Source organism: Callorhinchus milii, unplaced genomic scaffold (genome assembly GCF_018977255.1).
Source record: "Callorhinchus milii isolate IMCB2004 unplaced genomic scaffold, IMCB_Cmil_1.0 Scaffold18, whole genome shotgun sequence".
NCBI lineage: Eukaryota > Metazoa > Chordata > Chondrichthyes > Chimaeriformes > Callorhinchidae > Callorhinchus > Callorhinchus milii.
In genome coordinates, this window is record NW_024704759.1 from 695,514 (window position 1) to 722,322 (window position 26,809).

Below are 26,809 nucleotides of genomic sequence, written 5' to 3' on the forward strand. Positions count from 1 at the left end.
AATAAGGACCACGCGTGTGACGTTAGGCTCTGGCGGAAATCGGTTACGTTCTCCTGTGGGAGCAGCCCTGTAAATAAATTTTCCTTTTTTAATAAAAATCGTAGGAACAGGAGTAGGCCAATGAGCCCCTCGAGCCTGTTCCGCCATTCTATAAGATCACGACTGATCTGTATCTCAACTCCAATTACCTGCCCTTAATACCCTGACCTAACAACATCTATCCACCTCAGTCTTGACAATGTGATTGGATCCATCATCCACTGCCTTTTGGGGGAGAGAGCTCCAGATTTCCACTGGCCTTTGGGTGAAAAACTGCCCCTGATTTCACTCTTAAATGGCTGAGCTCTAATTTTAAGATGATGCCCCTTGTTCTGAATTCCCCACCAGAGGAAATAGTTTATTTGTATCTACCCCATTGAATCCCTTTAGTATTTTAAACATCTCAGTTAGATCAAGTGCTCGTCACCCCCCCACTTAAAATATTAGACAATTTTACAGCTTTTAAAGTCATTATGCACCTTAAAACTGAATGTCAAATGGGTTTGGTTTTATTTACAGCCATGTTTTTAATTGGGTTTAGTAAATATTAATTGGATAATGTTTTATAATAAGAGGATATTTAAATCTCTTAATGAGACATTAGCAATTATTCTGCATCATGTAAATGTAATGTAGAAATCAACTTGTGTCAAGCTGCCACACACACCTGTCTTTGCCATGATCGCTCCTTGTAATGGGGAAGATTGAATGATTATAATAATAATAATAATAAGTCTTGCATTTGATATAGCGCCTCGTCACGTCTTTGAGGCGTCTCAAAGCGCTTCACAGAAATTACTGTAAAGTGAATTGACTGACCCTATCAGCCCATCCTCACCCGACTCCACTGGCTTCCCATCACACAGAGGATACAGTTCAAAATCCTGTTCCTCACCTCCAAAACCCTCCAGGACCTTGCTCCCCCCTACCTCTGTGACTTAACCTTCTACCAACCTGCCTCCACTCAGTGGCCTGTTTCACATCCCCCGCCTCGCCCACCCTAACATTGGTGGGCAGGCCTTCTGCCACTCTGCCCCCACCCTCTGGAAATCCCTCCCACCGTCCCTCCACCTCGCCCTCTCTCTTGCCTCCTTCAAGACCCACCTCAAGACATCAACAACAACGTGGATTTATATAGTGCCCTCCGCCCCGGACGGCGTCTCAGAGCTTCACAGTAACGGATCCCGCGGTCGAGCCCGGGGGAGGAGCCAGGGGAAGGGAGGGGAGCGGGGGGGGGGGGGGGGGGGGAGAAGGTGACCAAAGGCGCGGTTGAAAAGAAAGGTCTTCAGCCAAGACCTGAAAGTAGGAAGAGAGGGAGCGAGGTGAAGGCAGTTCCAGAGCCTCGGGGCATAGTGGCTGAAGACATGGCCGCCGAGGGTGGAGCGGAGGACTCGGGGGACGAGGAGGAGGCAGACCCGGAGGAACGAAGGCAACGGGTACTGTTTTGAGGAGAGAGAAGGTCAGAGAGGTCGGAGGGTGCAGAGGAGTGGAGGGATTTGAAGATAAGGGTGAGGATATTGAAGTCAATCCTCTCTGGGACAGGCAGCCAGTGCAGTCTGGCCAGGACTGGGGGATCAGGGAGCGGGGTTTGGTGCGGGACCCTCCTCGAGACCGTGCCTTCAGGCACTCTCCTTCCCCCCCACCCTGCCCTCCACCCTCCCCCATCCTGAACCCCAGCTCGGGTCTGAAGCATTGGTTGTCCAGCACCTTGGGACATCCTCCCAGCGTGAATGTTGCTGTACACACGTCATTTTGTTGTTGTATATTTTGTGGGTGAAATGCAGCAGGCAATTGGGCACAGCAGCGTCTCACAAATCATCCAGGTCCTGATGTGTGACAGGTAAGTGGACATGACATCAGTGGAATTAAGGTTAGAAGTGGAACAGTAGACTTGTGGGTCATCCACATAGATGTGGACATCAGTCGTGGATTGAGTGACAAATTATTTTTTTATTGTCACTTTTTTTTGATGCGATTGTCGGATCCTGGCGGAGTCCAGGGATTGAGTGACAAGTTATTGTCACTCTGCTCGGGAGATTCCAGGGATTTAAATCTTCCCAACAGAAGAGGACATAATCTAGCTCAAAAGAGTTTCAAATGTACTGTTCCACTTCTAACCTTGATTCCTGATCCACTGACGTTGCATCCACTTGCCTGTCAGACGTCAGGACCTGGATGAGCCTCAGTTTCTTATACCTTAACATGAAAGTCATCTTTCTCAGCTCCCACTAACATCTCCTTGCTTCCGGCTCCGATTTGCTCCTCCCGCACTGCTCTTTCCTATCCCCCCCCTTCCCCTGCATGGCTAACTCAGGTTTGATGTGAGGCCCAGACCCTCTCAACCATTGGTGGCTGAACCTTCAGCTGCTGTGCTCCTAACCTCCAGAACTTCATCCTTCCATCACACACACTCTCTATCATTTTAAATCTTGTCTTAAAAACGTATCTCTTTGACCACGCCTAGAGTCATATCTTCTGCAGCCTGTCTCCATTGCTCAGTGTTCAGCCCTGTCACTGTGAAGTACTCAGACACGTTCATCCCACCTGAAAGTCTCTGCTGTGTGGATTCCAATTTATTATAATAATATTAATCCTTGCACTTGATACAGCGCCTTGTCACATCTTCGAGACGTCTCAAAGCGCATCACAGAATATACTGTAAAGTGAATTGACTGTGTATTTTGTGGGTGAAACACGGCAGCCAATTGAGCACAGCAGTGTCCCACAAACAGTCGTGGATTCAATGACCACAATTTTGTTTAGGGGGTTATTACGCCTGGAAAAGCCATCCGCCAATTGACTTAACAACCAGGTTCCTACTTTCCTGCTAGGTAAACAGGTGTATGGAGTAAGGAAACTTGTCCAAAGTTTGCCTATTGTGTTTTTGGTGACATGTGGTCAGTTAGGAAGGTTGAAATGAATTAATCACTGCCCCAAATATCGATCTTTTAGGAAGGTGAGGACTCGGTTTGAGTCCCACTTTGGGCCTTAAGCTCACAGTCTAGGCTGACTCTCCAGTCCAGTGCTGGGAGGGAGGGGCTGCCCTTCAGATCAGGTTCCGTCTCACAGTGTAGTCGGACACAGGAGCCCCAGGTGCCCCCTCCCCTGCTGAACAGCCTGGGTACCTGTGCGAAGGGCGCTATATAAAAAACAAGTTGTTCTGCCAACCCCTGCCCATCCCTTACTGTCACTCGCCACGAGTTTCTCTGTCCTCATTCACTTTCCCTTGCTCCCATTTATCCCTCTTTTCTCACACCTCTTTAAGTTTTTCTCTTCTCTCACCCTCTCATCGTCGGGTGAGGGCGGATGGAAGGCTGGACGAGTGTCTCAGTTTATGGGGGGCTATTATTTTCCTAATTGAAGGCAGCAGAGACAATAACACAAACACCAGAGCTTTTTATTAAGCAATAATACTTACCATTTTATTACATTGTCATAAAGTGTAATGAAAATGCTCTCACCCTAAACCCAATTATGTAACCACTCATTAAGGCCAATTCTGCCTGTTCAGGTGAATGTTAAAGATCCCATGACATTTTTGGAAAAGAGGAGGGAGTTTCCTCCAGTGCCCTGGGCTGAACATCGAGAAAATTGGCTGTAGTGTTTGCCTACAAACACAGTGCCTGCACTTCACAGTAAAATCTTGAAAAGAGCTTTGAGATGTCTCGATAAAGCGCACAATTCAAATGCAAAGAGATTTATTTTTTATACCCACCAATTTAATGAATAAATAAAATTAATAATAATCTGGTCGCTTAATCCACGACTATTTGTGGGATACTGCTGTGCACAATTGGCTGTCGCGTTTCGTCCACAAGATATACAGTCAATTCAATTTACAGTATATTCTGTGAAGCGCTTTGAGATATCTCAACGACGTGATAAGAGGCAATATCAAATGCAAGAATTATTATTATTTCCTTTTTCTGCCTGTTTTTCTCAGTTATAAGTTTGTTAGGAGCAGTAAATGTTTACTAAGCCCTTGTTTAGCGAGATGGGAAACTGGAAATTCTTCCCATCTTTCCGAATTCCTTTAAAAGAACCGTAGCGAACATCGGGATATCAGAGAATATCAGCTGGTTCACAGTTCCTCTGCCAAACGCTCTTCAGTTCCCACCTGTTGCCGGCTACTTTTTCCCCTCCCAGAGAGTCATAAAAAACAGAGAAAACTCTACAAAAAACACAGCAATTCAGAAAAAAATCCTTGCCTGGAAAATCCCTCCTCGATTCTCGAAGGCAGTGGAGTGAGTTCCAGGTAGTCAGCACGGACTGGCTGTGGGATGACACAGGCTGAGGGGCTGTCTTCACCTAAATCTCTTGCGTGAGGATATTGAGAAATTCTGTAAAGGGTCTGTGTCTAAAGTATGATAAGTGAAGTGTTGTCTGTTTGGTGCCAGAGTCTCACCATTGGTTTCTGTTGCAGAGACGAAACTGGATATCTACAAACTGGATCATGAAAATACAGAAGAAAGAGAAGCCGGTGAGTGAGTGTGTGTGTGGGGGGGGGGTGAGGATATGGGTAGGGGCGGGGGAATGAGAACATGGTGGATGGGTTTGAGTGAGTGTGTGTGGGGTGAGGATATGGGGGATGGGGAGGGAATTTGTGTGGGAGTGAGTGTGTGTGGGGGGAGCCGAGACCGTCCTGTGTGATTACAACTCCAGGGGTTGGATCATGACACTGGGAGTTCTGATATCCCATCCTCGTCTCAGACACATAACAACATTCCTGCTGCTGGCTCCCGTTCTTATTTCATCCAACTGACCATGCTGTATCTACACTGTGGGGCAGGGATCTCATTGCACTGATCCATTTATTTCATGGCTGTTGTGGTACGTTGCTGTGCGCAATTAGGCTGCCGCATTCACCTACAAACACACACTCCATTTCACAGTAATTCCTGTGAAGCCCTTTGGGACGCCCTCCCAAAGTGAAAGGCGCTGTATCAAATGCAAGGATTATTATCATTGGCGTGTCATGCTTTCAGCCAATATACCCCGAAACTCTGGAATTCGCTGCCTCAATTCCTCCACCTGGACTCCTGCTTGCCCGCCTTCAGATCACACCTTCCTCTTAGACCGTACCTTCGGTCACCCCCCTCCCCTCTCAGGATTAAAACTCCGCCATTGTTAAATGCTCTGAGACACTACCCCACATGAATGCAAATATAAATGCAAGTTTTTGTCACAGTGAGCCCAACTGCAACACCTCTTTGTCTTCCCATCAACCACAGCTGACAGCACAGACCCAATGGTGGAACTTAGAACCATCCTAGTGACTGTGGATTTTGTGGGCACTGATAGTTAAAGGTGTTTTGCCCACAAAATATAGTCACTACACTTTACACTTTATGAAGCGCTTTGAGACGTCTCAAAGACATGATAAGGCTCTATATCAAATGCAAGGATTATTATTATCCTAAAATAAGCCTTGCATTTGAATTCAAGCCTAAATATTGAAACCTCTCAGGGTGCTTCACATGGAATTGCTCTCACATGGAATTGCCTACAAAACAGATAGTGTAGTGACTATCTGTTTTGTAGGCAAACATGGCAGCCAATTTGTGCACAGCAATGTCCCACAAACAGCCCGGAAGTGAATGACCAATTTATTTGAAGGATTGTCGGGCACGACACTGGGAAGGAGAAACTCCATTCTTTTCAAAAAGTTTCGCAAGATCTTTAAGGCGCCCCCCACCTCGATTTAGCATGTTATCCGAAGGACGGCACCTCCGAACTGCAGTTCTTCCCCCAGCACTGTGTTGGAACGTCAGTTCAGACTGTGAGCTTAGTTTAGACTGAGTTTTGTCTCCAATGAGAGTGAGAGAACAAACAGAGGCTGTGTCACTATATCAGTATAGGCCAAGCCATTTTGGTGGAAGTTACAGTACTGTGCCTTATACAATGCTCTGCCTTGCTGTATGCTCTGTGCTTTGGGTAATTCTGGACCGGGGTGGGGGGGGCAGCAATATCAGCGATGAATAAATACCTTAAATTGCTTATTTATCAGATAGTAATAATCTGGGGCTTCCTGAATCCCCTAATCTGAGTTTTACGGTGAATGTTTTAATCTGTGAGAAGGGCTGCGATTGCAGTGACTGAGGACATTTGCCGGTGACTCACTGCAGCTCCTGCTCCTCACTGTCATGCTCGGTGATCACAGTAAGCTGCTGGTGAGAGTGTTCTGGCCACCAGCTCCCTCTGCAGTCTGTGGGGGCTCCCAGAGCCTGCATTCATTGCAGGGAGAGCTTCCTGTGTTCCCTCCCAACACTTTCCCCCCTGAGCTGGTGTTTGGTGCAGGAGGCGCTGTGTGCAAGCCTAGCCAGTGAGGATCGGCCTTTTCAAGCCTTTTCTGCCATTCTATAAGATCATGGCTGTACCACGTTTCTAATTACTCGCCCTTGCCCTTTGATACCCTGACCTAACACACATCTATCCACCTCAGTCTTGACAATGTGAATGGATCCAGCATCCACTGCCTTTTGAGGGAGAGAGAATTCTAGATTTCTACTCCTCTTTGGGTGAAAAACTGTTTCCTGATTTCACTCCTAAATGGCTTAGCTCTAATTTTATCAAGATCCTCTTGTTCTGGATTCCCCCACCAGAGGAAATAGTTTCTCTGTAGCTACCTTATCGAATCCCTTTATTATTTTAAAAACTCAATTAGATCAGTCTTCAACCTTCTAAACTCAGAGTCAGAATCCAATCTCCAGCTGCTCAGCATCTGAGAAAACTGGGTTTCACGTTTCTGACCTTTGAATCCAGAGGATTCAGTCCAGATGTGGATGTAGGGTTCACAGAGCTGACTGAGCCTCAGCTCTACTGGGGCATGTGGGAGAGGAGAGCTTTTTCCTTTGGAAACACAGGAATGTCCAGGACAGAAAGATCACTGTAGCTCAGTGGTTAGAGCACTCGCCTCACAAGTGAGAAGACTGGGGTTCGATTCCCATGCAGGGCAAAACGTTAGGCAAGTTTCCTTACTCCACACCCTCTTTTTATCTCGCAGTGAGTAGGATCCCGGGTGTTAGTTGATTGGCAGATCGCTTTACGGTGGGTAATAATCCCTTCCAAATTAAAAGAAATTTGGCACTCAATCCACGACTGTTTGTGGGCCACTGCTGTGTGCAATTGGCTGCTGTATTTCACCAACAAAATATAGTCAATTCACTTTACACTGTGAAGCGCTTTGAGATATATTGAACACATGATAAAGCGCTATATACAAATGCAAGGATTATTATTATCATCACAGTGTCCACGAATAGCCAGGCCTATCCCACTCATGTTTACTCCCCCATTGAATTCTTTGCCAAATACCAACCTCATTCCCTCTTGAAGTTTCTGACACAATCCACAGCCCACCACAGCCTGGGTCATCCGTTGTGCACATTCACTGCTCTCTGTGTGAAGTCACTCACTCTGAACTGTCTGCTAGGTGTCAGGCCGGACATTTTCAATGGTTCAGCTGGTGCGGAACTAAACCATACACACTGGAAACTAAGCTTCCAATCCCCGCTCTGTGCCAAGTCACTGATCTTAGCTTCCATTCCCCACCCTGTACTGAGTCACTGATCTATAAGGGGAGGGGGGAATCGGTCAGGAATACTGGAATAGCTTGCTGATGTTCACTGTTGGCATGATGAACACCAGTTGGGTGAGTGAGTGGTTGGTGGGGTGGGTTGACAGCTTGAGTCCGCATTGTCAGTGGCACGAGCAGGGGTGGGGATGGGGAGTAGGAGGGAGAGGGGAGGGAGGGAGGGAGGGAATGACACTGAGTCACAAAGTTCCAAGACCAGTGATTTGACTGTCACTGACTGGGGCCACTCTTCCTGTTGCTGCACTTCTACATCTTGGCCACCAGAGGCCCTTGGAGCTCGGCACGGTGAGAGCTCCTCCAGTGGTGGGTACACAGTATTGCCGCTGATTCCCTCCATTCATTCTGATCCAGACCGGTCGGGTTTCAGGCCTGCAACAAAGCCCGCGATCCACACTGCACCATTGCTCGCATGTCCCCCCCTCCCAACTCGTGACTGAACCCACCATCCAGGCTGACACTCCAGCACATCCCGGGGAGGGGGGAGCAGTGCATTCTGTGTCATCCTTTGAGTGATATTAATAATAATAATCCTTCCAAAATCCAAAACATACACAAAATACTGCAGAGGCTGGAAATCTGAAAACAAAAACAGAAGTCGCTGGGAACCCTCAGCAGGTCAGGCTGCATCTATGGAGAAAGGAAAGTGAGTCAACGTTTTGGGTCCACGACCCTTCTTCAGAACTCAAACCTTTATCGTTCTGTACTATACCGTTCTGACGAAGGCTTGTGGACCCGAACCATTGACTCACTTTCCTTTCTCCATAGATGCAGCCTGACCTTCCATAATAATCCTTCCATTTGACATAGCGCCTTATCGCGACGTCAAAGCGCTTCACAGGATACACCATAAAATGAATTGACTGTATATTTTGTGGGCAAAACCAAACTGTCTGTGCCTGTTCAGTTAGGTGTCAAAGTTCCTGTAAAGCTACTGACAATAAGAAGGGAGTTTCTCTCTCCCGGTGCCCTGACCAATAACCCTCCAAATCAAATTGGGTTCACTTCATGGTTGTTTATGAAACAAATACAGCATTTCTCTAGGAGGCACTGAGATGTACTAATGTTATAGACATGTATCAATCGCAAAGATTATTTTTATGCAAACTGTTTCATGTTGTAGCATATTCAATGTTGCAATGAGACTGCAAACCACAGTCTGTGTATGTGTCTGTGTGGTGGGGGAGTGGAGAAAGACAGGAGGGGAATACAACAACAACAACAACAACAAAATTACATTTATAGAGCGCCTTTCACGTCGGGAGGACGTCCCAAGGAATAGAGAAACAGAGAGAGACACACACACACGCGGACAAACAGAGGAGAGGGGTCAGAAGGCACATGTACACACACGGAAGGGGAGATGAGGTCACCAACCTCCAGAGAGGAATCGGGAAGTGGTACAGTATCATAACATGATGTTGGACAAGGCGGATAGGGTCAGAAGGAATCGCAGACTTCAGGCATTCTCCCACGTGTGTGTGTGGGGGGTGGGGTAGTTGTACGTCGATGGTGTAAAAGACTTCTGTAAAATGTGACATGAACAAGTGTGTCCTGTGCCCTCATGCTCATTTGTGCCCTTACTTTCACACTGATTTGCTCACACTTCCATACATACTATTGCAAGTACAGGGTTGTCAATCACTCTCACACTTGTCCCGGGTTAGTGCATGGAAGGCTTTCTCAGCAGCGTTTCTTCATGCATTTGCCCAACTTAAGATCTTTCTGTTTGTCACCGTTTGCCCCTCCACTATTTCCCTGCTCAAGTTCCCAGCCAGAGACACCGTCCCAGAGGCCCTACCGATAACAGTGTAAAACTGTTTGTGACCATGTAGATGCACAACTCACTTATATAACACATTTTATGCAGGATAACATCTCCAATCGCTTCATAAGAATATTGTGGGGCATTGTGTGTGTGTGTGTTTGTGTATAAAACCCCGATGAAGCTTCTTATGAGAGAAATGTGACTGTTTGCAGAGGTGTCTTTTCCCCCAGTGTCCCAGCTGGAGCGCTCGGTCAGAGCAGAGCCTCTGAGACGGCCTTTGTCCTGAGACTCCATTCAAAGCCGGACTTTTGTTTACACTGCGAGAATCCGTCAGTCAGGCCCTAGCCTGGGGGCTATTTGAGGGGGGCAGTGGTGGAGGCATGTATTTTAGACAACAAGTGAGCTGGGAGGAGCGCAGACTGTATGCGCGCAGAGTGTGTATTGATCTGACTGTGTGTCCTGCATAGCTTGCACTCCCCCGCTGTGTAGGCAGCGCAATTCTGCAGCATATCAGGAAGGGGGGAAAAAAAGCATTTGTGCAGTGATGTAGAGAGAGAGAGAGAGAATCAACTGTTGACTGTGATGCAAGCGTCTAGCATTCCCTCCGCTGAGCTGGAGACGTGGGTCTGGCTGAGGATGGTCGGACATGGCCTGCTTTCTAATCAGGACAGAGGCCGGCGGGGAGGATTTTACTGGAGAAACTAGATACCAGGTGAGAAAGAGACAGAAAGCACACCGCCAAGATCCTCACTGAGATGAGCTCTTTGTCTCTATGTGTGTGTGTGTGTGTGTCTCTGTGTGTGTGTGAGAGTGTGTGTGAGTGTGTGTCTTTCTGTGTGTGTGTGAGTGTGTCTCTGTGTGTGAGAGTGTGTCTCTGTGTGTGTGAGTGTGTCTCTGTGTGTGAGAGTGTGTCTCTGTGTGTGTGAGTGTGTCTCTGTGTGTGAGAGTGTGTCTCTGTGTGTGAGTGTATGTGTGTGTATGTGAGTGTGTGTGTCTCTTGTGTGAGTGTGAGAGGGTGTGTCTCTGTGAGTGTGTGTTTTTGTGTTTGTCTCTGTTTCAGTGTGTGGGGGTGTTTACGTGTCCGTCTCTATCTGATCCTATTAGTGTGTGTCTCTCTCTCTCTCGCCTGAGTGTGTGTGTGTCTGTCACTCTGAGTGACTGACTGAGCGAGTGGTTAAATGAGTGTATGTATGGATAGTTACAATGATCTCCATCTGCCTGTGAGACCCAGTTACGCTGCTCTCAGGAAAACAACATTAGGGCTGAGTGAAGTCACTGCCTCTCCAGCACAGGGTCTGGGGGCTGTTCTGGATTGAATGGTGTGTGTGTGTGGGGGAGGGCGGGGGTGTGGAGAGGCCTGTGGCCTGTTCATTTTGGAATGCACATTAACAAATAAAGCTGATTGTTTGATGGCGTTGGCTACACACCGATAGAGTGCCAGGATTGCTGCAGGTCAGGTGTGTGAGCTCAAGCTCTGTTTGTTCACACTGTGGCTCAGGCATTGTCCAGGACCTGCTGCCTCCCTGTGTGTGTGTTAATTGTGGGTTAAACTCTCTGGAGAGCACGCTGCTGTGTTGTGGTGTTTGCTCTGTGACCTTGTTCGGAGCGATGCGAGTGGAGGGTTTGGGTGATACAGAAACGGGTGGCCCTGTGTCTGCAGCTCTTTGTGTGGGATTATGTTACAGCAGCTCCTGGTTGGGGGCTTGTGTATGGAGGTTGTACAGACTCTGTGCGTCTATGGAGTCCCGCAGCGGAGTGGTTAGGGCACTCACCTAGCAAGCGAGAACACCTGTGTTCAATTCCCGGGCAGGTCAAAACCTTCGGCAAGTTTCCTTACTCCGCACACCTCTGTTTACCAGTAGTGAGTAGGAACCCGGTTGTTAGTCAATTGGTGGATTGCTTTTCCGGGGGGTAATAATCCCTCAAAGAAATAATGGTCACTCAGTCCACGACTGTGTGGGACGCTGCTGTGCGCAATTGTCTGCTGCGTTTCGCTCACAAAATACACAGTCACTACACTTTACATTATATTCTGTCAAACACTTTGAGACGTCTCGATGACATGGACTTCTCAACCATAAACCAGAGTTGAGACAGAATAGGTCAGTTCTTTTAAAGAAACTTAGATCATCGAAGAAGAGTAATCAGTATTAAAGAGTGTGTATCGGTGGGTGGATGGGGGTGAGTGAACAGGAGAGTGGAATTAAGACTGAGCAGCTCATCTCTGCACTCTGGCGCTTGGCCTCTAATGTGCTGACTTTCACTCATGTCCTTTTGCCTCTAGGACTGTATCTCACTGTCTCAGTGTCTGTCTGTGTTCCCCCTCTTACTCTCATTCCCACTCTTGTTTGTACTCACTCTCACACGCTCTCTTTAATTCTCCTTCAAGTTACTCTCCAAGACTGTCCATGGAGCGTTGTGCGCTGTTGATGGCTCTGTTGCTTTGGGTGTCATTGATTGGTGTTGGCAAGGCAAGGCCACTATTCTGTAAGGATGGGATGAGATGGAATGAGATCCTTACATGTCCAAAGGGCCTTACATGTTATAATAATAATCATTGCATTAGATATAGTGCCATATCATATCTTTGAGAGGTCTCAAAGTGCTTCACAGAATATACTGTGAAGTGAATTGACTATTATTGCAGCAGCCAACTCAAGTGTCCCAGAAACAGTCATGGATTGAGTGACCAAATTATTAATTTATTATTTTTTAAGCAATCCGTCAATCGACTTAACAACCGGGTTCCTACTTACTACTAGGTAAATAGAGGTGTGTGGAGTAAGGAAACTTGCCCAACGTTTCACCCTGCCCAGGAATTGAACCAAGGTCCTCTTGGTTGTGAGGCGAGCGCTCTAACCATTGAGCTACAGGACTATCCAAGCCTCTCGTGCTGTGACTGGTCTCAGTCAGACGCCTTGTTTAGGAATGCAGGCCACATTATTTCTCACTGTCTTGACTAATTGGGTTGCTGCCTTCATTTAGTGTAAGTAGCTGTTGTGTCATGCAGTAATGATTCTCGGATAATTTAAATACAAGCGGCCTGATTCTGGAATTAATTGATCTCATTACCTGGCAATCAGGGTTCTGTGTTGTGGTTGGTTTTGAGTCCTTTGCTTTCTCTCTGCCTGACGCCTAACGTTTAACAGGCAGTGAGAGACCTGGCTCACCATCCTCCCATTACAACATAGAGCTGCCTCTTACATTAGCCACAGTGTCCCAGCCTCGACCAGATCCTCCGGCTTATGAGGCGAGTGCTCTAACCACTAAGCTACAGGACTCCACAGAACTAGTTAATTGATTCTTCACTGTTTGTTTCTCACAGCCTTCCACTTCAAAGACATCCAAGCAATCACCAGCCTCCGGCACCTCTCCCGTTGGTGGACAGGCGGTACAACTGTGCCAGGCCCAGGACCAACCTAGCCCCTGTGACCGAGCCCACACTCCCCAAGCCTCCGGCTGCCCCCTAGAGGGGGAGGAGGCCCAGACAGGCTCCCCAGGTGAGCGGGAAAACCCAGTGGCCGACCAAACANCCCCCCTTGCTGAGGCTGGGGAAGGTGGCACGGGGGTCAAGAAAAAACGGAAGAAAAAAGAGCCAAAGGAAGAGGGCAATGAGAAAGCAACCAGCGAGAAGGAGCCCAAACCAAAGAAGAAGAAAAGGGAGGCAAAAGAGGGGAAGAAGTGTAAGGAGGTGAAGGAACTTAAAGGGGAGAAGGGACTCAAAGAGACGAAAGAGCCTAAGGAGGGCAAGAGGCCAAAGGGGGCCAAAGGTGCCAAGGAGCCCAAAGCGAGCCCGGACTCCAAAAATCCCACCCCGGAGCCTAAATGTAAAGCCAGCAGCACAACAAGAGCCAAGGGCAGCAAGAGAACCAGGTACACACACTCACCATCACCCCTACCCCACTCCCTACCCCACTCTCGTCTAGGGGCAAAATGTTATGGAGGACTTTGAACTCATAACAAGTACTCTGAGACACTACCCTGCGAAAGCGGCAGTATATAAATGCAAGTTGCTGTTGTTATAATCATAGTACTTTATCACATGGTCGAGGGGTCTCACAGGATACACTTTAAAGGTGATTGACTGTATATTTTGTGGGTGAAATGTGGCAGCCAATTACCATGTTTAGTTTAAATACTTATTAATATAAACATCTTTAGGCTAGTGCTCCAGCGCAGTTGTGGGGGAGGGATGGGGGGGACCACTGTATTCTTGAAGGTGCCTTGTTTTGGGTGAGACCTTGGTTTAATATCTCATCCAAAGGATGGCATGTATGACAAGGCGGCCCCCCTCGTCCCCCAACATTGCACTAGAATGTCAGCCACAACTTGGGGCAAAAAAACTTGGGAGCAAAAACCCATAACCTTCTTACTCGGAAGTGAGAGTGCTACTGACCAAGCCAGGCTGACACACAATTCAATAGCAATAATAAATTGGATGCAGCGCCTTATCATGTTATCGAGACGTCTCAAAAGCGCTTCATAATTCTGTGTTGTTAAATTGGTGTCTGTCAGTACTTTTTGATTGGAGTTAGATGGAACCGTGGAGGGGAGAGGGAGAGAGAAATATGAAAGGGGATGGGGACGCGAACTGGAGAGCCAGGTGGAATTTGGAATTTCAGGCTGGAGAGGCCTGAAGATTGTGAGACCATATTGCCCTAAAATTCAAGATTATGTCAAATTCCTCAATTTTAATTTGGAAGAAGGCGCTTTTAAGCATGGCAGAAAGCTGGCTTCTAAACTAAAGCCGAGTTGAAGAGTTTTCCAAAAACTCTGCGATATTAAATTTCAATGACATGGGCTTGGGGGTGAGACAGTGGGGAATTCGGTATCTCTGGTTCCCGGGCTTGCAGTCACCTGGTATCGGGGAGTTTGGAGATATACAGTGCTGTAGCTCAGTGGTTAGAGCACTCGCCTCGCAAGTGAGAGGACCCAGGTTCGATTCCCGGAATCGTTAGCCAAATTTTCTTACTCCACTCACCTCTGGTCACTTATCAGTAAGTAAGAATCCGCTTATTAGTTGATTGGAGGATCACTTTTCTAGGAGTCACAATCCATTTTTAAAAAAATTGGGTCACTCAATCCACAATTGTTTGTGAGACACTGCTGTGGACAATTGGCTGCCGCGTTTCACCCACAAAATATACAGTCAATTCACTTTGCAGTATATCCCGTAAAGCGCTTTGAGACATCTCAAAGACGTGATAAGGCGCTATATCAAATGCAAGGATTAATAATAGGTCACTGTGTCGACAGTGCCGCTTCCCTTCAATACATAAACCTCATCTTTATTTTCCTGCTGGGGACACAAATCCATTCTTATTCTGTAGTAATGATAATTAATAATAATCAATATTTTATGAAGCTCAAATATACTAACAAAAGTAACATTCATTTATATGTAACGTGGCAGTGTTATTGGTCTGGCTGAGCTAGCACTGAAGCCACTTACACATTACCTCTACTGAGTCATTTAAATTGTAATAACAATAATAATAAAATAATAATAAGGTGCTGTATCAAGTACAAGAATTATCACATCAGAAGGATGTCTCAAAGCACTTCCCAGGATTTATTGTAAAATGAAATTATCGTTATTATATTAATAAATGGAGTGACTGTGTATTTGTAGGCAAACACGGCAGCACAATTGCGCACAGCAGTGTCCCACAAACAGTGACAAAATGAAAGACCAAGTTTATTTGGTCTATCTGCACTGTTAACGCAGCATTTCCACAATTGTGCACGGGAGATTTGTTCCCTTATCTGTTCTCCATCTCTTCCTCCCCACCTGCAGGAACTGACCCCAGGACGAGTGCAGAGAGCTTGCTTGCCAGTAACTCGTTAGCTCTGATCTCTGCTGCCTGGGTGTATGGTTTCATTAGCAAAGTGGGGACATCTGCTTCCCTAGGCTACTGTGTGCATTCCTGGCATTCCGGCTTGCCGAGCCTTGAAAGTCCGTCTGTGATTGTTTTACTGACTGGTGGTTGGTGAGCTCACCCCCCCCCCCCCACCACCCGAGCCCCCGGGCCTCTGCGGTTTCTCTCTGAAGCCTGACCCTGCAGCACGATGCGTCACATCAATTTTGTTCCTTCATAGAAAAGGAAGCGATTTTATAGCTCACTGAAGCGTCTCAAAGCGCTTCGCAAGTAATTGCAGTTGAGAGTAGTGACTGATTTTGCAGACAAATGCAGAAGCTGTTTGCGCCCAGCGAAGTTCGACCTACAGCGCCAAGGTGAGGATCGATTCATCTGGATTGTTGGCCCAGACACCAGGAGAAACTCCCTTCTCTTTTCAGGGAATCTTTAATGTCCATGTAAACAGGCACAGCTGGACCTGGGTTCAGCCCCACCAACAATGCTGTGCTCCCCCAGAACTGCGCTGGAATGTCATTTTGGCTTGGTGGCCGCATTTTGCATTTGAGTCGGAAGATTAAAGGTTCAAGCCCCACGTTATGTACTCATACTCCAGACTGATAGAGGGACTGTGGTAGTAGAAGAGTGAGGGGAAGGGTTGCTTTATGTTAGGGGCTGGAGCTGTGCTGTGGGTGTATAGTAAAGCCATCTCTCGTTGGGTGCAGCACTAACACAGACCATGTTGCAGTGGGTCTTTGTGCCTCGGGTTAGGGAGGGGGATAAGGTTTTCCACCCTCCCTGCCCTCCACCTCCTCTCTGATCCCAGCCTGCAGTTTAGGTGCAAACCCCTCATTGTCCAGCACCTTGGGACATCGTCCCGACATGAAACGCGCTGTGTAAATCAATTTTTTGTTGTTCTTAAGGCTCGGAAGTTTTCTATTAGTTTCAAACTTAAGAATGAGCAGAATTATAGAAAATTCTTAAATTCATGTTTAATTTGGACTCTGTTTTCTCCAACGTTATTAATAATAATAATCTTTGCATTTGATACAGCACCTTTCACATTTGAAGGATGTCATAAAGTGCTTTGCAGCATAATCTGTGAAATGTAGTTACTGTTTATTTTGTAGGCAAGCACGACAGCCCATTTGTGCACAGTAATGTCCTGCCAATGGCCATGGAGCGAATGCCTGATTTTTATCTGAGGGAATTGTCTTGCAGGAAACTAGGAGAGAGAAATGCTTCTTGAAAAGCAACTGGCTTCCGGTTTACAGGGGTATCAACGTGTCTGTTTCATGTTGAGTTTTTTTTTGTTAACAATTTTATTTTTTTCTCCACAGCAAAGAGCAGGGACCAACGCTGCCCGGGAAGAAGAAAAAAGGGAAAAGGAAAAATGAGGCTGCTGTGGAGAGCTCTGAGCTGGAGGCCACAGCCACCACAACTGAGGAGCTGACAGATGCTCAGGTAAAGATCTCTTCTTCCCCCCCCACCCCAAGGGTGTTTTGGGCTATGATGAAAGAAGGGGGAATGGCCACAAAATTGAAGTGTCTCACTCAGTTGTGTTGATTATTTGGGGAGGCTTTGTGGTGCAGTGCCACTGTTGTGTTGGAGATGGATTGTGGCCGTTTCTGCCTCAGTGTCTGCCGGCCACCCATCAGTGTCTCCAGTGACTGGATGCCCTTTTCTCTCTCTCCCCACCCTCCCCCCATAGAGCCGTGATCTGTGTGTCTGAGTCGCCAGGGGAAGAATTGGGAGCAGTTATAAATTGTTTGTATGTGGAACAGCTGAGGTTGGGTCAGAGGCAGAAATAGATTTTCTCTCTCTCTCTCTGTACAGTTGTCCCACAATGAAGGAAATTTCAAGAGGCCTGAAATTCCACCTTGTCACAGCCTCTCGGGCAACTTTGCCTTAAAATGTAAGATGGCACAGATGCATTTGGAAAGTGGTTCCTTCTAAGAAATGTGGAAATTAAATTTACCTTCTTTCTCCTCCCCCCCACCACACACTATGTGAGGTTAGCTCCACCCCCCCCCCCCCGATACTGTATGTACAGTGCGCACTCACACCATCTTAATGGGGGTTCTAGTTCAATCTCAGGCTTCCTGGTTTGACACTTTCCATTGTATCCCTCCTGTGGACTGTTCCATTGGCTGTGAGTTGAGCAGATTACGGTGAGCTGGCCAGACAGTCAGACTCTTCCATCAATCCACTGCCCGGAGGTGACAACAAATGAAAGGTGTATCTGCCAGACTGTGATATTGTGGGGTCTGTTACACGTCAGGATTGTGATCCTTGACATGAGTTTAAGATGGGTATTTAAAGCGAAGGGAAGTCTGTGTGTGGAAATTGGTTGTTGAGAGTGTCGGAGGCTTCCTTGCTGCAGAAATTGAATGAAATTGGAAACTTTGGCTCCATCTGAGTGAGAGCCTGACAGTAAGTAGGAACCTGGTTGTTAGTCGATTGGCGGATCGCGTTCCCGGGAGTGATAATCCCTTCAGAAAAAATAAATAATAAATTGGTCACTCAATCCACAACTGTTTGTGGGACGCTGCTGGGCGCAATTCGCTGCAGCTTTTCGCCCACAAAATACCCAGTCAATTCACTTTACAGTATATTCTGTGAAGCGCTTTGAGACGTCTCAAAGATGTGATCGAGCTCTACATCAAATGCAAGGATTATTATTATTATTGCTTGGCTCGTGAGGACTTGCCCAGGTGCGAGTGGTGCTTTGAATTGTTTGGTGGATGTGAAATCCAACCGGGATTTGGAACCAATCTCGGAAGCTCTCATATCTCGGGACACTTTGTAATGTTATTGAGGCAACTTTTCCAGCAATGCCTGTTCTCTGTGCGAGGTGTGGGGCATGACCCCCCCCCCCCCACCCACGCCCCCTGGGACCAGGTTTGGCTGCCGTTGCTCGTTGTGGTTTGTGCGCTTGCATGACAAAAAGACAGCCACTGAATTCCGGAACCTCTCCTCTCAGATCTCCATCAGTGGCTCCTTAAGGGACTGGTGTAGTCTAGAGAGCATCTCAGAAATTCCAGGTCTCCCAGCTGCAAATGTAGTTACAGGGAGAGTGTGTGTGGGGGGGGGAAGGGGGAATGAATCCTGTGAAAGATCACAAGTCGTAGGTTAGGTTTTGTTATCTGCAGTTTAATTCACAAAGTACATCATCACCAGCCTTTACACTGTTCTGAGCCCAGTCACTGCTACAGACTTGCCTGCCTGAGCTTCTGGCCTGTATACTGCCCTTGCTGTGAGTCCAGAGTGCGCCGGATTTATTGGGAATATTTAAAGACCTTAGAACATTCACTGTTCTTTTATTTTAACTACCTGAACTCCAAAAGATCCACGTCTACTGTAACTCTTGGCTATGTCTACAACAACAATTTATATTTTAATAGCACCTTTCACATCAGGAGGACTGCAGCCAATTGTAATCCCACAACTAGAGCACTGGCTTCACAAGCGAGGAGATCTGGGTTCGATTCCAGGCAGGGCAAAATGTTGGGCAAGTTTCCTTAGTCCACACACCTCTGTTTACTTAGCAGTAATTAGGAACCCAGTTGTTAGTCGATTGGCGGATCGCTTTTCCGGGGGTAATAATTCCTTCAAAAAATAATAAATTGGTCACTTCAATCCATGACTGTTTGTGGGACACTGCTGTGTGCAATTGGCTGCTGCGTTTCGCCCACAAAATATGCAGTCAATTCACTTTACAGTATATTCCGTGAAGAGCTTTGAGACGTCTCGGTGACGTGATAAGGCGCTATATCAAATGCAAGGATTATTATGATTATTATTATTATAAACCCAGGTTGTGTGAGTGGGAGGCTACAGAGGCATTGTGACTGATGGTCACCAATGGGCAGAGGCTTGTATTCGGAAACTATGGCTCACTTCCTGAGTGGCTGAAGCACTATCACACACACACCACACTGTGCATCCCACCATACACACACTTTATATACGTACTTGCTCACTACCCCCACAAAACCAGTTTTATTTAACTAACCCGAACAAAAGCAACTTTATATAGTCAGCTCCAGCTGGAGAAGGTGATTAAGTTTTAAAGAGGTTAAACAGCAACAACAAATTATATTTATTCAGCGCCTTTCACGTCGCAAGGACAGCCCAAGTTGCTGAGCAGTGAGGGATTTGAATCCGAGCTGGCGGTTGGAATCAGGAGGGGTGGGGGGCAGGAAAGATGGGGGTAGAAGGTTGAGGGTAGAAGGAGTGGTCGAAGAGGAGGATCTTGAGACCTGCCTTGATGGAGACAAGGGAGGGGCTGTAGGCAGAGGGACTGGGATGGAGTTCCAGAGGGTGGGGTCAGAACGGCTGAAGCCCTGACCAGCGATGGTGGGGAGGGATGGTCGGGGGACATGGAGCAGGCCGGAGCCAGCTGAGCGGAGGAAGCGGGCAAGTCAGTATGGCTGTGGTCAGCGTTAGCTTTGAGCAGAGTTCAGGGAGAGCGGAAGGAGGTTACCTGGTCTCTTCCCTCAAATCCATTTCCTTTGCCAGCTGCCATTGGCTAGAACAGCACATCAGTGCCTACTGCAGCCTGTGGACCTTCCAGGCTCCAACTTCTTCTTGCCTGGATGACTCGCTGCTATCGAGGACTTGGCACAGTTGTTAGCTTCTGAGATGCTGTCTTAATGACGCCAGTTTCTTGTTTGTTTGGTAGAAGCGACGATCAGGCCGGCAAGTAAAGCGAAGGAAGTACAATGAAGACATGGACTTCAAAGTTGTCGATGACGACGGTGAAACAATTGCCGTTCTGGGAGCAGGGAAGATCTCGCCGAGCTCTGGCTCCTCACAGAAAGGAACCCAGACCACGGTAAGAGGCTCGGTGGAGGCAGGGGGTAGGGAGATCCTATGTAGGGCAGCAGGCAGATACGAGGTCACCTTCTCAGGGCTTCCAAGTGGAGGTCTATGTCCTGAGGGGAGCACAGACATGTGGTCCTCCGAGGGACGTGTTGCAGTGAAGAGAGTTACTGGCTAGAGAGGCAGGCGGGAGGTGCTGTGGCCTCTTAGCGTATCTCCGTGTATCTGCTGAAAGATTGGCTGAGGGTTGAACAAGGAGAAAAGGCATAGAGTTCTTGTCAGAATGTGGAGACCTTTTTTGAATCCTTCCCCCTTTCCTAGAGTGGAACTGAGAAGCGTCGCTTCCTGATAGATTAGGAGAGGTTCTTGCTCTGCCCATCCAGTGTCTTGTCTTTCTGTCAGTGTGTATTTAAATAATAATAATCCTTGCATCTAACAGACAGAGGCGTATGGGGTAAGGAAACTTGCCCAATGTTTTGCCCTGCCGGGAAACAAACCCAGGTCCTTTCATTTGTGAGGCGAGTGCTCTAATTACTGGGCTACAGGACTCTACTTATCATTTCAGTAGCCTGACTTTATGCATGTCGCAAATCTGGTCTGGTGCTCTCCCTCTCCTGCTGGAGCACTCTCTCCCCAATGGCAGGCTTGTGTGGTGTTTGGTGTCAGCTCAGACAGCTGGTGTGTATCAGTGTGGGACACCGGGTTTGGTTTTCGCCAGAGGGAGTGGCACTGAGCAGCTGAGAATCATTGCTGTGGATTTGCCATAATCTCAATATCTCATCGTGGATAGAAAATATTTGCCTGTTGAAATATCCCAGCCATGTTGCTTTTTTCAGGGAACCAGGGAAAGCCGCAGTGTGTTTGCTTCATGTTGATTAGAACCTGAAGGCCCTGAGCTGCTCTTGTGGCCAAGTTCGAGTTATTCCTAAACTGGTTCCATTCCTCAACCAAGGAATGGTGTTGAAATGGATTAATCTTCTTAGAAACTTCAACACGTCTTCTCTCCCTCTCGCCCCGCCCCCTTCTCGCCTCTCTCTCCTCCCTCTCTCTCCCTCCCCCCCCCCCCCCCTCCTCTCTCTACCCCACTCTCTCTTGTAGCAGGAGAGCCAGGAGGAGGATGAGTCTGCGGTGATTGAGAAGATCCTGAACATGCGAATGGTGCAGAAGGAGGTGAGATGAGTTTCCTTGTAATCCTGCCACATTCTTGTCTCAAACATTGTGCTGGGTCCACAGTATTGTATGTGGTGTGTCCAGCCTGGCCAGGTATAGAGGCTGTGCATATCTCTTTTTCTTTCCCTTTATTTTTCTCTTTCTTTTTCTCTGTGTCTCTCTTTCTCTCTCTGCATCTTTCTCTGTCCCCACGTTTTGCTTATTAAAAAAAAACCTCAAAGTACCAAATCTTGAGGTTGAAATAAAAATCTCTCGCCTCACAGCTTTAAGAAAAGATTAACAGTAAATCGAGGTGTGTGTGTATGAGGCCTGCCTTTGTCTGTAGAGTAATAGTTAGTTTCATTAATGTGGAAATGAATGTGTGGTTTCAGCTGGTTGCAGGCGGGACGCCGACGGAGGTGGAAGAATTCTACGTCAAATACAGGAATTAGTAAGTATGGAGAGGTGGTGGGCACCATCTCACCCACATAATCTCAGCCCCAGAGAGTGAGCTGGGGATCCAGTGACAAGAGAGTTTGTGACCTGATTAGTTTCTCCCCCCCCCACCCAGTCGACGTATTGCTGGTTACACTAGTTAATCATCAATTAACCTTGTCTGCAATACTCTATGAAATTAATTATAACTAGTCCCCACATCTGATACAGGCGCCACGGCGTGAATTACTGTCAAGTGTAGATTTTATAGGCGATTGTGGCAGCTGATGAGCTGCACTGTGTGGTGTGCGGTGGGCTGCGCTGTGGTGTACAGGGGGGCTGCGCTGTGTGGTGTACTTGGGGGGGGGGGGCTGTGCTGTGTGGTGTACGGGGAGCTGCGCTCTGGTGTACTGGGGGGCTGCGCTGTGGTGTACGGGGGGGGGGGCTGCGCTGTGGTGTTCGTGGGGGGACTGCGCTGTGTGGTGTACGGGAGGGCGGCTGCGCTGTGTGATGTACGGGGGGGGGCTGTGCTGTGTGGTGTACGGGGGGGGGCTGCGCTGTGTGATGTACGGGGGGGGGGGGGCTGTGCTGTGTGGTGTACGGGGGGGGGCTGCGCTGTGGTGTATGGGGGGGAGCTGTGTGGTGTGCCGGGGGGGGGCTGCGCTGTGTGGTGTTCAGGGGGGGGCTGCGCTGTGTGGTGTGCGGTGGGGGGGCTGCGCTGTGTGGTGTGCGGGGGGGGGGGCTGTGGTGTGCGGGGGGGGGCTGCGCTGTGTGGTGTGCGGGGGGGGGCTGCGCTGTGTGGTGTGCGGGGGGGCTGCGCTGTGTGGTATGCGGGGGGGGGGGCTGCGCTGTGTGGTGTGCGGGGGGGGCTGCGCTGTGTGGTGTGCGGTGGGGGGGGCTGCGCTGTGTGGTGTGCGTGGGGGGGCTGCGCTGTGTGGTGTGCGGGGGGGGCTGCGCTGTGTGGTATGCGGGGGGGGGCTGCGCTGTGTGGTGTGCGGGGGGGGGGGCTGCGCTGTGGTATGCGGGGGGGGCTGTGGTGTGCGGGGGAGGGGGCTGCGCTGTGTGGTGTGCGGGGGGGGGGCTGTGGTGTGCGGGGGGGGGGCTGCGCTGTGTGGTATGCGGGGGGGGGCTGTGGTGTGCGGGGGGGCGCTGCGCTGTGCGGTGTGGGGGGCTGTGGTGTGCGGTGGGCTGCGCTGTGTGGTGTGCGGTGGGCTGCGCTGCGTGGTGTATTTGGGGGCCTTGTGGTGTATGAGGGGGTGCTGTGTGGTGTATGGAGGGTTCTGGTGTATGGGAGGGGCTGTGTGGTGTACGAGGGTTGCTGTGTGTGGGGTCGGGGGGGTGTATGTGGGGGGTCTCTGATGTGTGAGGCCCATGGCTCAGTGTGCTCCCTGTGTCACAGCTCCTACCTGCACTGTAAGTGGGCCACGGTGGAGGAGCTGGAGAAAGACAAGAGGATTCACCAGAAGATCAAACGCTTCAGGACCAAGCTCGCACAAATGAAGCACCTTTTTCTTGAGGTAAGAGTGAGGGAGAGGGCTGACTCGCTGTGAAAATCTCTTCACTGGAGGGTCACAGATGGGAGCGGAACTGGGATCATGGTTCCCAGATCAGGTGACTGAGGCCAGTACAAGGAAGACAGGAGGCCAGGGAACTGGAAGGATGAGATCAAATGGGCTCAAAGTTGCTCCTTGCCTGAGCCACTCCCTTGAGTTGTTACCGTGAGTTCCGTTATGTGGTGCAACACATTTCCACGTGAATCAATCTGGGTTTCTGCCTGCAGACTGACGACGAACCCTTTAATCCGGATTACGTTGAAGTGGATCGGATTCTGGATGTGGCACACACGATCGATACAGAGACTGGGGAGGTGGGTACAGATGTACGTTCAGAGCCAACAAATTCTCAGCGAGTTGCTCCTTTGGTGATTGTGGCGCGTGTGTAGGATGAGCCAAATGGCCTCCTTTGCTGGAGTTTCTATAGCAACCAAACACAACGGCTCTGTACTGCTTCAGCGCCTGGTGCACCTTTAGTCTGTCTGATTCCAGGAGCCTTGGGGTTGTCCCACATCTGGCTCTGGCTTGGATAAGGTTGTGATGGGGGTGCAGTCCTGTTCTGTTTGTTTACTTGCACTTGGCTGCAGTGGAGTTATTATGCGACAATTCACATTATCTTATCATTTGTTGTTATTAATCCTGTGTGCGCACGTGTGAGTATATACGTTGGTGTGTGTGTATACGTTGTGTGTGTGTGTGTGCGTGTGTAGCTGCAATTTCAACCAGTAAATTCTGTCATTAATGTTCACTGCTTTAACTTTAACCTTCTTTTCCCCCCTCCCCACCTCCAGCCGGTGATTCACTACCTGGTGAAGTGGTGTTCGTTGCCCTATGAGGAGAGCACATGGGAGCTGGTGGAGGACATTGATCCGGTTAAAATCCAGGACTATGAGCTGCTGCAGATCATGCCTGAAGTTACCAACGGGGTAAATGGGATCGAATGTCTGTTTGTCTGGGCCCATACAGTGTTTGTGTGAATGAGAGAATAAACCTGTGTTTTTATAGCCCATTATCGCGTAGGACATGTCCCAGAGTGCTTCCTGGGCTGCCAAGTGTAGTCATTGTGTGTTTGTATGCAGATGTGGCAGCCATTTTGGTGTATGTTAAATCAGCTGCCTGTTCAGGTCGACGTTAAACATCCCACATCACTATTCAAAAGACAAGGGAGTTTCTCTCTGCCAACAAACAATTGGCCAACAATCCTCTAAATGAAAATGGTCACTCACTCCATGGCTGTTGTGGGACATTGCAGTGCACAGTTGGCTCACAAAATACACAGTCACTCCACTTTACAGTATATCTTGTGAAGCACTTTGAGTTATCTTGACAACCTGATAAGTCGCTACATCAAATGTAAGGATTATTACTATTATTCACCTCATGTATGAAGTAAGACATTGCTGTGCGCAAATTGGCTGCCAAGCCTGCCTACAAATACACAGTCACTAGACTATGGTGCTTTGGTACGTTATGATGTTATAGAGGGCTGTATTACAGGCACAGATTAATATAAGCAATGACTGTACTCGCACAGCAGACAGTGAGCTCCAGTGGTGAACAGGAAACTGAGTGCGTCGAGGTGCTTTGTGTATTTGCAGAGCTGGGAGGGATGCTCGGGAATTCCTGCCATTCTAAACCTGCTCCTTGTTGGTTTCCATCAGGATCGTCCCATTCCCGAATCCTGGCAGAAACTGGACGGCTCGCGAGATTATAGAAACGAAAATGAACTCAGGGAATATCAGCTGGAGGGAATGAACTGGCTGCTCTTCAACTGGTACAACAGGTGAGTCTCTCTCTCTCTCCCTCCCGCTCTCTCTCCGTGCTAGCTGGGAGGTGCTGGAAGTTGGTTGCACAGGACTCAAAATGCTTTAACCAAAGGCAAAGGAAAGCTCTTTGAGCGGCTGAGCTTGGTTGCCTTGGTTACGTGATCTTTGACGCTGTCTCACGTAACCAAGGCAAACCCTGCAGTGCCATGTTAAATTCTCTCTGCTCATCTTATTAATGAGTTTTATTACATTGTTTTAACTTTAACTAACTCTTTTTTAATTTCTCTCTGTCTAGCTCTCTGTCTCTCTCTCACCTAGCCTGAGTGAAGAGGATAAATGTGTAAATGATGTGATTATTTTCTCTCCCTCTCCCCACGCTTGTGTTTAATGAGGTTTACAAATTTGTATTTTTCAGAAAAAACTGCATTCTGGCAGATGAAATGGGTCTGGGCAAGACAATCCAATCCATAACCTTTCTGTATGAGATATACCTGAAGGGAATGCGAGGGCCTTTCCTCATTATTGCCCCTCTCTCCACAATAGCCAACTGGGAGCGGGAGTTCCGCACCTGGACGGAGATCAACGTGATTGTGTACCACGGCAGCCAGATCAGCCGCCAGATGATCCATCAATATGAGATGCACTATAAGGACACTGAGGTGAGGCACACTGTGGCTCTGTCTCACACACACACACACACATATATATATATATATATATATATACATACCTGCATGGATCCTTACATATGCATATTCACACATACGCGCACAAACATAGACCTGCACATGCACATCCATATATTCACATACATAGACACACTCACACATGCACGGACACATACATAGACACACATGTACACATACGTACCCACATACATACATAGACCTGCACATACATACATGTACATACATGGACCCATACACATGCTTAGACACACATATACATCCTCTTTTAAATAGTTAAAATTAACCTCCCTCCACAAGCTGCAGGTCATTCAGAACTCTGCAGCTCGTGTACTGTCCCGCACCAGGCTTCGGGACCACATCACTCCCACCCTCGCTCGCCTCCACTGGCTCCCCATCCCCCAGAGAATTGATTCAAGATCCTCACCCTCACCTATAAGGCCATCCACGGCCTTGCTCCCTCCTACCTCTCCAACCTACTATCCCCCTACCTACCTGCCCGTACCCTCCGTTCCTCCGGCTCCGGTCTGCTCCACGTCCCCCGCCCCAATCGCCCTACCATCGGTGGTCGGGCCTTCAGCCTCTCAGCCCCGAGGCTCTGGAACTCCATCCCCAGTGCCTTCGCTGCCTCCTCCCTCTCCTCCTTCAAGGCCGGTCTCAAAACCTGTCTCTTTGACCGAGCCTTCAGCTCCGCTCTCGACTCTCTACCCCCTCCTCGCTCCCTCCCTTCCCTCCCCTCACCCTGACCATTTCCCCCCTCCTCGCTCCCTCCCTTCCCTCCCCTCACCCTGACCATTTCCCCCTGCTCGGGTCCTGACCCAACTGTGCAGCGCCTTGGGACGTCCTCCCGATGTGAAAGGCGCTTTATAAATGGAATCTTGTTGTTGTTGTTGTTGTCTTCTTTTAATATTTGTTCTAATTCCCTTTTAAAATATATTATGAATTCTCGTTCAACCAAGAATTTTAGTCTCGTATTTCATGTGCTAATAACCCTGCGCCTGTATGTGCACATGCAAGTGTTAAAAAATGTCTTAACATCTTTCTGTGATTTTGGTTTTGATCTTAAATCGCTGCAACTCACCATCCAAAGCGCTCTGGGAAGCTACCCTGCATGAGGGGCCCTTTATAAATGCAGCGCCTCTG

At 48.4% G+C, this 26,809-nt stretch overlaps 1 protein-coding gene across 7 annotated transcripts in view; it reads left to right on the forward strand.

Moving 5' to 3' along the window:
* The first annotated feature begins 4,276 nt into the window (after positions 1-4,276).
* The window catches only part of chd6 (chromodomain helicase DNA binding protein 6), a 43,856-nt gene continuing 21,323 nt past the window's right edge, over positions 4,277-26,809 (forward strand). For 2 of the 7 annotated variants that reach the window (XM_007911790.2, XM_007911792.2), the window contains exons 1-11: positions 9,753-10,110; positions 12,724-13,271; positions 16,594-16,717; positions 19,938-20,090; positions 21,176-21,247; positions 21,619-21,677; positions 23,061-23,178; positions 23,442-23,540; positions 24,006-24,140; positions 24,876-24,997; positions 25,396-25,639. In XM_007911790.2, the coding sequence (XP_007909981.2) occupies positions 10,045-10,110; positions 12,724-13,271; positions 16,594-16,717; positions 19,938-20,090; positions 21,176-21,247; positions 21,619-21,677; positions 23,061-23,178; positions 23,442-23,540; positions 24,006-24,140; positions 24,876-24,997; positions 25,396-25,639 (1,740 nt within the window). In that variant the 5' untranslated portion in view covers positions 9,753-10,044. Of the gene's footprint in view, positions 4,520-9,752; positions 10,111-12,723; positions 13,272-16,593; positions 16,718-19,937; positions 20,091-21,175; positions 21,248-21,618; positions 21,678-23,060; positions 23,179-23,441; positions 23,541-24,005; positions 24,141-24,875; positions 24,998-25,395; positions 25,640-26,809 lie in introns of those variants that run through there. The other 5 variants (XM_007911794.2, XM_007911793.2, XM_007911791.2 and 2 more) reach the window with 5 other exon arrangements.